The following is a 13719-nucleotide window of genomic DNA, read 5'->3' as shown; positions in this document are numbered from 1 at the left end:
TGATTTAAACCTAATATTCTTTTGTGTAAAGCAGGACAAGGAGTTGTAGAAGTGATATGGCCTAGGGGCCATATCTCAACATGAGATATCAGAGTCCTGATCTCAACATGAAGACAAAAAAAAAAAAGAATCAAGCCTCCATACACAGATCTCGGCCTAATTTTTCAAGATGTTTGCAACAGCCTACCTGTGAGGTACTTCAATACTATAATCAATTTTTCTAGATCCAACTGCAGTTTTGAAGGTCACAGGTGGTCACACCAAATAATGATTTGCTTTAATTTTTTGTTCATTATTCTTTTATCACTTAACAAAATGCAAACTATTAACACTTCTCCTGTACTTCTGAAAGCATGTTTCCTTTACAACATTTTTCCCACACCTGCCTAAAACTTATCTGCAGTACTGTAGACCTCTCAAAACATACTCTATCATGGGCACATAATTTATTTTTACTCACTGGACTAAAACAAGCGCTCACATTGAAAACCGGTTTTATTGCGCCCATAACCATAGATCTGGATTTACCATAATAAAGTCGATTTCATTCATGACAGATGTAGCACAACTAAAGCCACACACTGATAATTTATTATAAAGATTTTACACCTTTATTTACAGTTCATTGTCCTTATAATAAAATATTCCGAACACCCATTCCCAAACTGTGCCCATTATGTCCAAGGGAGGAAGTTCACATGTAAGGCCGTTCCAATAACCCAGTACCCTAAGAAATAACCAAGAATAATTTGTGTCCTTCGTTGAAGTGAAGTCCAGCTCAAAAGTAATTGAAGGACTGGGTTGGAGGCAGTTTTACTTTTCTTGAGACCCCAAATCCATGGTTCATTCCTGTGCAGCACATATGAACAGAACCAATAGAGCACAGGGCAAGATGAAAAGAGGAGCCTTGTTAGCACCTGAAAATACACAAAGAAACATTATCACCATCACCTTGTTGTACCATTACAATACTTATTTCATTTACTTAATGAGTACAGAATATAAATTGTGGGCTGTCATACCGCATGTGCAGCCTGTGTGGCTGCATTGGTGCCTGGAGGTGGAGGGGGACCCCTGCAAGGTGGCTAATAAGGATGGCAATCTGGCCTGTTTATCCAGCCCAGAGGCTCTGGGGGGCCTCTGGCCAGATTGCCCTTATGTGCAGCGGGCAAGGAGTGATCCCTGCAGCTGTACTACCTAAAGGAGAAAATGGCAGCGGAGTGGAGCTGCAGGGTTCCGTCCTGCTTCCTGCCCGCGCTTCCTGTCTCTGACACAGCGTGGCTGGATGACATCATCATTCAGTGCAGCTGTGCCAGAAAGGGGAAGCTGCCAGGACAGTGATGCTTCAGCTGCGGGAGAGCGTGCGGAGAGGTGAGAGGTGTTGTGTGTGTTTTGTTGTATGTATGTGTGTTGTGTGTGTGTAGTGATGAGTGGTGATGTCTGTGCGTGCATGCGTAGCGCTGCGGGGGAATGTGCAGAGAGGTGAATAGTGCTGTGTGTGTGTGTGTAGGAGGAAATGATGGAAGTGGTGGAATGGGCAAGGATGGGGATGGTGGGGGAGGAGGAAATGATGGACTTGGTGGAAAGGGCAATAATAGGGGTGGAGGGGGGAGGAAATGATGGAGGTGGTGGAATGGGCAATGATGAGGATGTGGGGAGGAAATAATGGAGGTGGTGGAAAGGGCAATGATGGGTGGGGGGAGAAGGCAATGATGGTGGTAGTGGAAAAGATGATGGGAGTGGTGGAGAAGAAGGCAATGATGGAGGTGGTGGAAAGGGCAATGATGGGGTGGTAAGGGAGAAAGCAATGATGGAGGTGGTAGAAAGAACAATGATGGTGGAAAGGGCAATAATGGGGGTGGTGAGGGAGGATGAAATGACGGAGGTGGTGGAAAGGGCAATGATGGGGAGAAGGCAATGATGGTGGTAGTGGAAAAGAATGATGGGAGTGGTGGGGAAGAAGGCAATGATGGAGGTGGAGAAGACAATGATGGAGGTGATGGAAAGGGCAATGATGGGAGTGATGGGGTGGTAGGGGAAAAAGCAATGATGGTGGTTGGCGAGAATGGAATGATGGTGGTGAAAAGAGCAATAATGGGAATGGGGGAGAGGGAAATGATGGAGGTGGTGGAATGGGCAATGATTAGGTGGGGGGACAGGAGGATGAGAGGTGTGGGGGATTGGGATGGGAGGAAGGGGGACTTATAATGGACTTAGGGACAGGTGGAGGAAGACATTATCACTTATTATGTCTAACAGTTCCTTAGTATATAGTGTATAACACAGTCCCTTAGTATATAGTGTACTCACTAATTCTGTATAACACCATCCTTAGTTACATAGTTTCCTCTTTTATTATGTATAACACTGTCCCTTATTACGTACCATCTTTTCTAGTTATACAGTGCCTACAAGTAGTATTCAACCCCCTACAGATTTAGCAGGTTTGATAAGATGCAAATAAGTTAGAGCCTTCAAACTTCACACAAGAGCAGGATTTATTAACAGATGCATAAATCTTACAAACCAAAAAGTTATGTTGCTCAGTTAAATTTTAATAAATTTTAAACATACAAGTGTGGGTCAATTATTATTCAACCCCTAGGTTTAATATTTTGTGGAATAACCCTTGTTTGCAATTACAGCTAATAATCGTCTTTTATAAGACCTGATCAGGCCGGCACAGGTCTCTGGAGTTATCTTGGCCCACTCCTCCATGCAGATCTTCTCCAAGTTATCTAGGTTCTTTGGGTGTCTCATGTGGACTTTAATCTTGAACTCCTTCCACAAGTTTTCAATTGGGTTAAGGTCAGGAAACTGACTAGGCCACTCCAACACCTTGATTTTTTGCCTCTTGAACCAGGCCTTGGTTTTCTTGGCTGTGTGCTTTGGGTCGTTGTCTTGTTGGAAGATGAAATGACGACCCATCTTAAGATCCTTGATGGAGGAGCGGAGGTTCTTGGCCAAAATCTCCAGATAGGCCGTGCTATCCATCTTCCCATGGATGCGGACCAGATGGCCAGGCCCCTTGGCTGAGAAACAGCCCCACAGCATGATGCTGCCACCACCATGCTTGACTGTAGGGATGGTATTCTTGGGGTCGTATGCAGTGCCATCCAGTCTCCAAACGTCACGTGTGTGGTTGGCACCAAAGATCTCGATCTTGGTCTCATCAGACCAGAGAACCTTGAACCAGTCTGTCTCAGAGTCCTCCAAGTGATCATGAGCAAACTGTAGACGAGCCTTGACATGACGCTTTGAAAGTAAAAGGTACCTTACGGGCTCGTCTGGAACGGAGACCATTGCGGTGGAGTACGTTACTTATGGTATTGACTGAAACCAATGTGCCCACTGCCATGAGATCTTCCCGGAGCTCCTTCCTTGTTGTCCTTGGGTTAGCCTTGACTCTTCGGACAAGCCTGGCCTCTGCACGGGAGGAAACTTTCAAAGGCTGTCCAGACCGTGGAAGGCTAACAGTAGTTCCATAAGCCTTCCACTTCCGGATGATGCTCCCAACAGTGGAGACAGGTAGGCCCAACTCCTTGGAAAGGGTTTTGTACCCCTTGCCAGCCTTGTGACCCTCCACGATCTTGTCTCTGATGGCCTTGGAATGCTCCTTTGTCTTTCCCATGTTGACCATGTATGAGTGCTGTTCACAAGTTTGGGGAGGGTCTTAAATAGTCAGAAAAGGCTGGAAAAAGAGATAATTAATCCAAACATGTGAAGCTCATTGTTCTTTGTGCCTGAAATACTTCTTAATACTTTAGGGGAACCAAACAGAATTCTGGTGGTTTGAGGGGTTGAATAATAAATGACCCTCTGAATAAACTTTTCACAATTTAAAAAAAAATTAAACAAAGAAATAACATTCTTTTTTGCTGCAGTGCATTTCACACTTCCAGGCTGATCTACAGTCCAAATGTCACAATGCCAAGTTAATTCCGAATGTGTAAACCTGCTAAATCTGCAGGGGGTTAAATACTACTTGCAGGCACTGTATATGGTGCCGTCCCTTATTATATAGCTTCCTCTGCTGTTATGTACAGTGCTGTCTCTTACATAGTGTATTCTTGTTAATTTTGTTATTCACAGCACTCTCTTTTATTACAGAGTCCCCTCTCTTTTTAGATATAAAATGACTGCTGATGGAGGAGCCGGTGACCAGACTACCAGTCCATCAGCTCGTCCATTAGAAAGGAAGCTTTCCCATGCTCCATCAGCCATCATTGCATTATACATCTAACAAGACAGGACGGTATGTAATAAAAAACAGGGCTCTATATAATCCAATATGTAAGGGACGGTGCTGCACGTAACGAGAGGGCACTGTATAATAAGGGATGGCAATATACATAATAAAGGAGACTGTAATATATATACACGTATGTGCGTGTGGCTATATATAGATATAATATCTAGCTTTGTCGCCATAAAAGGAAGGGGGCCCAGACACATTTCTTGCACAGGGCCCCAATCTGTCAGTGTCCACCCCTGATATAAATAGTCCCCATATACTAATCCAGCAACAACTCCATGTTGCTTAGCGCTGTGGATACCCATCATGGTTACGTTTGGATAAGCGACAGCTTGAGAAGGGGTCAGATGATCTAGTTTCACCATATTGTAACCATGTTTCTCCATCTCATACAGATTTCATGTTGGACAGCTTTAGGACTAAAATCTCTAGATATTTCAGAATAGTATTAACATAACCATGTATGATTATAATTTCATAGATTATTATGGTCATATTTACCTGCACATGCATACACAGGAAGCCAAACCCTGTCAATGCTGCAAGATGTGCCACATAGACGAACACTTGAGGTCCATAGAATCCATTTGCAGGTTTACCCTGCACTTTGCACAGGCCCAGTGTTCTGCATAGCTCTAGATTGGACAATGTATATTCCAATATTGTTGACACACTCAGAATTAGAACAGGTAGAGCCAGCAGGAAGTTGGGCAGCTGCTGGAGCTTGAAGTATCGAAACAATCCAACATCCCAATATTCACTTTGTATATGTGAATACGCTAGCGGAAAACTAAGTGAGCACCAGGCAGGAATGGATTTCTTGTGCACACGGTATCCCTTTTCCATCGCCAGTGTTACTAGTGCTTGAGGTATTTGGTCATTTCCATTGGATTCAAGGCAAGATTTGACATAACAAAAACCTTGGAAGAGCATAAAAGGTAAAATAACTAAAATAATGCCATATCCCGTCTTCATCAACTGCCTGCAATTCCCTTTCCTCTGTACCACGGCCTTTACTGCGGAATGTATCAAGAAGCCTGCATTCACCAGTCCGTTGGAACGAGCAGCAGTGGCAAGAGAGAAAAAGGCAGAGGCACAGAAAGTCCTCGCCTTGTGCAGTTGCCACAGCCCAGTAAACGTAGCCAGTGCATAGAGACTTTCCGAGTAGGTAGTAGTCATAAAGATGGAAACTGGGCTCATACAAAACAGAAGGGCAGCAAGGAACGCTGAATGGCGGGACTGCAATGTCACACATCCAAGTAGGTACAACGACGCTGCTGCCAATGTAGAACATACACAGTTTAGAAAGGCAGAAGAAATCAGCAGGCGGCTACGCAGTCTCAACAGCCCCGCTAGTGGCAGAAGTGGTCCTCGTGCTAGGCCTCCGATAATAACTGGAAGGAGCGGGAAGAAAGCCATATTGTGCTCATACACGTAGCCATGCTCCGCTATAAACAGGAAGTGTTCTGCGTCCCACCGTCCTAAGCCAGCACAAAACAGTTCCACTACACGGTCACCTAGGGAACTCGCTCCGAGTCTTGGTGGAGAAAAGGCGTCAGCATTGTGATCGGGCAGCAGGAGATTGAACCCAACCTTGTGAAGAAAAACATGCATTTATTCTGAGTTCTGTCCTGGCAGTTAGATGCCACCAGCAACGCTCCCTACATCTACTCACCTGCATTAGAAAGGTGAGGCCCCGGCACCAAAGAGAGAAGCGGAGAACCTCCTGGAGGAAAGGGTCATGGCTCCACCAGTGTCTACCCTTGCTCCAGGGCCATCCCATGACAGGACCTATGGAAGGAAACAGTGTATTCTGGGATGGTGCTGGGGACCAAACGGCATGACTTTATTTAATACTGCTATCACTAGGTGATGGCTACACCGATGATGTGCGCCCTTCATTGTTAGGATCGATGGGAGGCCCAAAGGTTGGGCCCTGCTAAGGTGTAAACTAGCAATACCCCTTTCTGGGGACTATGGTTATTGCAGCCCATGTTTGTGAACACAATCCAGACTGCTGGTGGTACCAAGCCGCCATATGTAGGAGATGAGGAAGCAGAGAGCTCTCCTCCACACTGCACAGGCTCTGGGTAGTCACTGACACAATGACGTCACAGCAACGCGTCCTTACCTACAGATCACCACTGGAGGGCGCTCCAGTCATATGAACGGAACACCTGACTCCTGTACTCAGAGTAGGAACATCAATGTAGTCCCGGCCACAAAGAAATAAATCCGGGTTCATGCTTCTCTAGAGCTGTGCTACATCTCACAGAGAAGCGAAATCCCAGCACATAACGCGCCTCACCCGCAGTGTAGTGCGCTTCCCGGTACGTCACATCCGCCCGGCCGCCAGTACCATAGAAAGGTCGCGGAGTAGTACAGAAAGCGTGGCTTCACGAGAGACGAATATTGGGGGAGGGGCGAGCGCGCTGAGATAAGCCTCTGCCTTTCTGCTGCTGCATGGGAGCGGGGTATGCTGTGAGCGCCACATGACTGGGACCACTGGTGCCATTGCTAAAGCTCACTAAACGCTTTCTCCCCGCTGTACACGTGTCATGGCGGCCAAGCTTGTGCTGGGGCTGGCCAGGAAACGCAAACAACATGGCCCACCCTACATAGCAGGTAGAATGGGGTATTATCCGGTGACAACGCGTAGTGGAAGGTTGGCTGGACAAGAAGGCGCCATTCTTATGCGGCAGCTTCAGAGAGTGGTGTGCTCCGCCGCTACACCTGCCAGTCTCGGCAGACGGATCCCCAGTGATATAATAATCTTTATTTTTATATAGCGCTAACATATTCCACAGCGCTTTACAGTTTGCACACATTATCATCACTGTCCCCGATGGGGCTCACAATCTAAATTCCCTATCAGTATGTGGGAGGAAGCCCACGCAAACACGGGGAGAACATAAACTCCTTGCAGATGTTGTCCTTGGTGGGATTTGAACCCAGGACCCCAGCTCTGCAAAGCTTAGCTAGGAGTTAATGGGGTATTCCAAGATCCTACCAATATGTAGTAGGTGAAATATTAGCAAACACCTGCCAATAGCATAGCAAATCAGAAAATAGGGGCTTAGCCGAGAGATATGACAGGCGATAAAATCAGTACACTCACCTAGACGTATTCAAAAAGCATGTCACATGGAATTTCAGCTGCAGCAGATCCAAGGGTCAGCAATTGACCCGAAGACATCAAAGGATGGAAGGAAAGGTTTGTGGATGGTTTCTGCGCTTGCTGTTAAACATATATTCCAAAAACAAAATAGTGGTTCATTCTACGCGTTTCAAAGTACAAATTACTTCTTCATCAGGAACGACCACAAGTATACCAGTGTACCAAATGAAGTCATTGGTACTTTGAAAAGCGTAGAATAAACCACTATTTTGTTTTATATCCTGGGATATATGTCTCATTAACTGTCGGCAAGCGCAGAAACTATCCACAAACCTCTCCTTACATCCCTTGATTTCCTTATGTGTAGGCATCTTAGAACTTAGGTATCCATGGTTACAACCAACGAACGTGCTCGGTGATACTCGAGTATTATGGTACTTGGATGTGCACGTTACTCGACGAGTAGTAGTAGGTGGTGCACGATGTAAAACTCGAATCCTCGCCCCACAACTTTGGCTTCAGTTACGCAGCCAATAAGCATGTGGGGACTGCCTGTGAGTCACACTAATGCCGTAGCAATCTCGGCTGGTCATGACATCATCAGAGGTTATAAAAGGACGAGTGCCACCCGACTCAACACACTGACGCCACTACACAGCTCTGTGACACTTTATATTGGAGGGAGAGAGTGCTTGTCTAGACCTGTTTGTACAGTATAATGAATCAGGCATGTAGTGTTGATGGTATGATGACTCGGCTTCAGCACCACTAACAGCCCTTCTAAGGGCGATTCGTTTGCAGCACATACAGTACAATCTGCATTTAGCCTAGGGAGGGAAAAGAGTAGCAGGAAGAGTGACAGGATCCAGTCTGTAGCCAGGAATTAGGGCTGTGCAGTCCATTGGCAAATATATAGCTGGGTTTTTTTTTTGTGGGTATTGGAAAAATTGAATGTATTTTGATCCATCAAGTATTATGTGCTTTGAGGTCCTTTTCATTTGGTCTCCCATGACAGCACCACGAGAGAGGGGATCCACCTTTCCGGGACAGGAAACCTACAGACATTAAAGGGCGGCACCTCTCTCCTGCATCAGTTGGCTTCCTGTCCCTGACAGGTGAAACTCTTCAGACATACATGTGAAGAAGGTATTCCCAGGCCCGGCCGGTTGGCTTAAGCAGTGGGGGTCCCCTGCCTCGGCCGGTCCAGTGCCCTGGAAGCGCCACAGTGGGTCTAGGGGGACTGCACGATAGCAGTTTCAGGCAAGCAGTGTCCGGGTAGGATGACTGACTTGGTCGTGGTGCAACGCTTAAGGTGCAGGTAAGTATACTGGGCTGGCGGCGGTGTGTGTCCTCTGGTGCCGCATTCCTGGCGCGTGGTGGTGGGACCTCCGGCAGCTGGGTGGGCCTGGGTGGAGGCGGCCAGTGCGCTCTTTGGACGTGGCCGGAGCACAGGTCAGTGACGCAGCTGGGAACCAGCCTTTGTGACGCTGGGGATGCGGTGAACTGCCACGGCTGTAAATCCGGGATGTCGTCGTTCCTGGGCGTGTAAGTAGCTGCGTCCAAGGTAGCAGGCGACGCTGGTCGGGGTCATGTGGGTCAGTATCTTCGCCAGACATGGGAGTGCCAGAGGCGCTGGGGCACGGCCGGTAGTTCCAGGGGAAGAAGCATCTGGCAGGCCATGTGAAGGACTTGTTAACCCAGTAAGGACTGGGGGGTACAGGTACGGGAGTGGCCTAGGATATTTAAGGCAGGCCAGAATGAAACCAGGTGCTTCCAGACCCATAATTCAGCAAGGAATCATGGAGTCACCAAAGCAGCAAGAACAGGTGCAGCTTATGCTTGTACAACAGCAGCAAACCGAGGAGCCCCCCTTGGAGAGTGACCCAGCGACGACCACGTATCAGCGCAGGAGGTGGTCGTGTGGATGAAAGGAAATCCAGTCAGATGAGTTCCAGCAGACTGGATGAGTCTCCAGCCCCTAAGGAGGATCCTTCGGCTGAGAGATGTCTGGTACCATTCTGTTAAGCTTCACTGGTAAGTGATCTTCATGAAAGTTCGCTCGGTGATGTTGTCCTCCCCTTGACTCTCCCTTATTGCTGCTAGGGGAAGAAGTGTACCTCTAAGGCCAAACAAAGACTGTGCAAATTGCAGGGCCTTGCTACCGGATTCCTATGGGAAGAGACTATGCAAACCATGCATTCAGCAGACTGTAGCCTGAGGGAGATAAGGCAGAGGTTAGAGAATCGGTGAGATCCCTTTCCCAGGAATGTGTCCTTATGTAAGAAATAAGAAAGCCCAGATCCCTAGTGTCGGATAGTGAGAGTGATTCAGGGGAGATTGTCTCGGCCTTGTTTGCTTTAACATCATCATCTTCAGATGCCCGGTCAAGCCATGCCTGCATCCTGGTTGACCAGGTGAATAAGCTGGTAAAGGCGGTGACTATTACCACAGAGGTTGTTGTGTCCCAGCCTGAAACATCTATGCAGGATGTGATGTTCAGCGGTCTGGATCAGAGAGCTCGCAGGTCCTTCCCGCTGAATGAAAAAATCAGCTCTCTTATTTTACAATGGAAGAGACCAGAAAGAAAAGGCTCCCTACCGCCGGCCTTCAAAAGAAGGTACCCGTCCGAGTTTGCCTCTTCCTGGGATAAAACCCTGAAACTGGATGCGGTGGTCGCTAAGGCATCTAGGAAAGCCTCGCTACCATTTGAGGACTAGGAAATCTAAAGGACCCACTAGATAAGGCAGATAATTTTCTGAAGGGCGCCTGGGAGATGGCGGAGTCCCTTAGGCTGGTAGTGGCAGCCACCGGTACAGCCCGGTCATTAATGGTCTGGCTGGACCAGTTAGAGACGCAATTGAAGGACAAAGCGTCTAGAGAAAACATCCTGACTTTTCCCATGATGTAAGGGCTGCAGCTTTTCTATCTGACGCATCAGCAGACTCAGGTTAGCCGCAAAAGCAGCAGCCCGAAGGGCCTTGTGGCTAAAATGCTGGACGAGGGAAATATCCAAGCCAGATCAAAGCTTTGCACCATCGCTTTTGAAAGGGAACACCTATTTGGACCAGTGCTGGACGAACTCCTGGAAAAGGCGGGGCATTTATTGAAAAAATGAAGTTTCCTAGCCTGTTGGCTCCTTCCTACGGACATTCCTTCAACAGAAGATTCAGGTATAGGAAGTCTTCCAGAGCTAAAAGCAGATGGGACAACAGGAAAAGGAAAGGTAGAGGATACATGTTTGGCTCCTCCTTGGATCACAGGAAACCACCCAAGTGACTACTGGCCAAGGTGGGGGGGGAAGGCTGTCGGCCTTCTACCCAGCCTGGTCAAGAATATCAAATAGCAAATGGATCCATAATCTGATTAGATCAGGACTAAAATTAGAGTTCCGTTCAATACCGCAGGACAAATTTATGGTAACTCCCACTCGGTCCTCAGAGGTGGAAGAGCAGACCCTGGAGTCAGAAGTCCTGGCACTGTGGCACAAGGCGGTCTTGGTGGAGGTTCCTTATCAGACAGAGGTAGAGGGTTCTACTCCCCCCCCCCTTCCAGATTACAAAGCCGGACGGTTCCTTTCGGACTATTATTAATCTGAAATGTCTGAACAAAAGCCTGGTAGTGCGTTCCTTTTAACTGGAGTCTGAAGAGCAACTTTATTGTCGACCTAAGATTGCATTATAGTGGTATTGGATCTTAAGGACGCATACTATCACATACCTATACATGCAGGTCACGAACAGTTCCTTAGAGTGGCGTTATCACTGGGGGGGGGGGGGTAAGGTTAAACATTTCCAGTTTAGAGCCCTTCTGTTTGGTCTCGCCATTGCTCCACGGGTCTTCACCAAGGTGGTTGCAGAGGTCATGACACATCTCCATGAACAGGATATCATGGTGGTCCCCTATCTGGATGACTTTTTAATAGTGGGCAGTTCGGCCCTGCACGGCACTACTCAGTTTGAAGGGGTAATGTCCACACTAGAGGGGTTGGGGTGGCTTTTGAATATCAAGTCACGTTTTAAAGCCCCTGAAAGTGCAGGAATTCCTGAGGCTTGTGCTGGACTCTGAGAATCAGGAGTGTCAGTTGCCAGTGGTTAAATTGAGTATTCAGCAGCAAGTTCTAACAGCAGTAAACAAACCATCTATGTGCCTTAGGAGGGAGAAGTCCCTTTTAGGTTCACTCACTTCCTGTATTCCGGCTGTTTGGTGGGCCCAATTTCAGACTGGAGCCTTACAGTGGGAAGTATTGCATAATGACCACCAGCTTGGATGTCTGGAAAAGAAAATCTCTATTCCCCTCGACGATACAGTCTTCTTTGGTGGTTAAATTTATCAGCTGTGTCCAGAGGGGTTCCCTGGGTAAAACATATCTCTCGGATTATCATTACAGATGCTAGCAACACGGGTTGGGGAACTCATTTGGGGGAGGTGGACAAGCAGTGAGCAGACGGTTTCAACTAACGTAAATGGATTGTTGGCAGTGGAACTGGTAATAAGACAGCTCCTTGTATCCTTACAGGGTCAACATTTCAGAATACTTTCCGACAATCCGGTAACTGTAGCCTACATCAACCACCAGGGGGGAACCAGATCTTCAATAGAAGTGGCTGACCGTATATTTCAGATGGCCAAAGTTCATCTGCTGTCATTGATGTCCCTGCACCTAAGAGGAAAGGAAAACATCAAGGCCAACTTCCTAAGCCGAAACCAGCTCAGACAGGGAGAATGGGTGTTGAACCAAACTGTCTTCAACCAGATTGTGCATATGTGGGGATGTCCGGACATAGACCTCTTTGCCAACAGAGGAAACAGGAAGGTGCATTGTTTCTGTTCCCTAAACCCCAGAGGTCTGCAAGCGGTGGATGCTCTGCTGTTCCCGTGGGACTTCAATCTGGCATATGCCTTTCTCCCGAAAGCCCTAATTCTGTAAGGATTGAGGAAGATTTGGGAGGATGGGCATGTGTTATCCTAATTGCTCCTTTTTGGCCCAAGAGGCTGTGGTTTTCCTGGCTGAGGAGGATTGTTCACCGATTCATGGGTTCTTCCAGACCTCCTCTCCCATGTACCAATCTTCCACTCAAGAGTGTCCAGTTTACATCGGACAGCATGGTATTTGAGAGGACCCTATTGATGGGGAAAGGGTTTTCTTCTAACCTAGTAACCATCTTAAGGCTGTGTGCCCACATAGGCGTTTTTGAAGCGTTTGTCCTGGTCAAAACGCTTCAAAAACGCATAAAAGCATCCCATTCATTTTTAAATGAATTCCACACTTTTTGTGCACATTGATGCATTTTTTTCCGCGTAAAAAACGCAGCAGGCTCATTAATTTTGCGGAAAATTCCGCGTTTTTGCTATTTTCTATGAGTCAGAAAACACGTGGAAATAAAACGCACGTTTTCTGGGAAGGAGGCCGGTTTTAAAGCAGAAATTTTCTACATACGTTTGGCACGTAGCCTAAGAGTAGGAAAGCTTCCACAATAAAGATATATGCCAGAACCTGGAACAAGTTTCTATCAGCTTCAGGCACGGAGGTTGGAGGAAAGGTTCAGTTAGGCCAAGTGTTGGAGTTCCTACAAAAGGGCCTAGAGGACTATCCACAAACACCCTCAAAAGTCCAGGTATCAGCTCTAGGGGCCCTATATAATTGTGATCTGGAGGGCAATTATTGGGTGACTGACTAGGTCTAGGCCCATCCTTAAGAGAGGATAATGCCTTGGCATCTGAACCTAGTTCTTATAGCATTGATAGTCTCCCTTTGAGCCCATTGAGGTGGCCTCGCTAAAAATTCTTTCCCTTAAAACAGCACTTATTGTTGCATTAACATCAGCCCATAGGGTTAGTGACAATCAGGCCCTGTCCAGAATTCCACCATATACCCAGTTTCGGGAGAATAGTCATTTTGAAGCCGGAACCCTCATATCTACCGAAGGTAGCCTCTAAATTTCACAGACTGCAGGAGACAATTCTTCCTTCTGTGCCAATCCTGGGAATCAAAAGGAAGAGAGGCTCCGTTCACTAGATGTTAGGAGATGCCTACTTCGATATATTTTAATAAATGACCCTTGGAAGGAGAATTCTTTGTCTCCTTTCAGGGAGCTAGGAAGGGGCTTAGTCTCAAAAAAACACTAGCTAGATGGATCAGGGAAGCAATTTCTTTGATCTATACAGCAAGCGGTGAAGCAGTCTGAGAGGGACTGAATGCCGATTCCACACAAGCCGTGGCAACTTTCTGGGCAGACAGATCAGAGGTTTCGATTGAGGAGATATGTAAAGCGGCTACATGGTCTTCTGCCTCCATGTTCTTCAAACATTATAGACTTGATAGGGGTGCCTTTTCCGATCTCACATT

The 13719-nt window shown here is 47.1% G+C and overlaps 1 protein-coding gene across 4 annotated transcripts; it reads right to left on the bottom strand.

Annotated features, from left to right (window-relative positions):
* Positions 1 to 569: 569 nt before the first annotated feature.
* Positions 570 to 7514, bottom strand: PIGV (phosphatidylinositol glycan anchor biosynthesis class V). 4 transcript variants are annotated; one of them, XM_073563863.1, is made up of 4 exons: positions 6564 to 7498; positions 5931 to 6046; positions 4757 to 5848; positions 570 to 917 (listed from the first exon to the last, which is right to left on the bottom strand). In XM_073563863.1, the coding sequence occupies exons 2-4, from the start codon at positions 6036 to 6038 to the stop codon at positions 675 to 677; spliced, it is 1443 nt and encodes a 480-aa protein (XP_073419964.1). In that variant the 5' UTR covers positions 6039 to 6046; positions 6564 to 7498; the 3' UTR covers positions 570 to 674. The 4 variants fall into 4 exon arrangements, with proteins under 4 accessions (XP_073419964.1, XP_073419958.1, XP_073419977.1 ...); XM_073563857.1 differs by lacking the exon at positions 6564 to 7498 and adding an exon at positions 6387 to 6557; XM_073563876.1 differs by lacking the exon at positions 4757 to 5848 and having other exon boundaries at positions 6564 to 7514.
* Between the last annotated feature and the right edge of the window lie 6205 nt (positions 7515 to 13719).

Source organism: Dendrobates tinctorius, unplaced genomic scaffold, assembly GCF_039654945.1.
Source record: "Dendrobates tinctorius isolate UK_male_01 unplaced genomic scaffold, ASM3965494v1 ptg000015l, whole genome shotgun sequence".
Classification (NCBI taxonomy): Eukaryota; Metazoa; Chordata; class Amphibia; order Anura; family Dendrobatidae; genus Dendrobates; species Dendrobates tinctorius.
The sequence above is the reverse complement of the archived record's forward strand: the minus strand, read 5'-3'. Positions and strand labels throughout refer to the sequence as shown.

Coding starts and splice junctions, on each gene's coding strand:
- PIGV (XM_073563863.1), bottom strand. CDS start 6,038: ATGGGATGGCCCTGGAGCAAGGGTAGACACTGGTGGAGCCATGACCCT. Junction 5,849..5,930: donor GCCTCACCTTTCTAATGCAG/GTGAGTAGATGT, acceptor TTTCTTCACAAG/GTTGGGTTCAATCTCCTGCT. Junction 918..4,756: donor TCCTGTGTATGCATGTGCAG/GTAAATATGACC, acceptor GTGTATTTTCAG/GTGCTAACAAGGCTCCTCTT.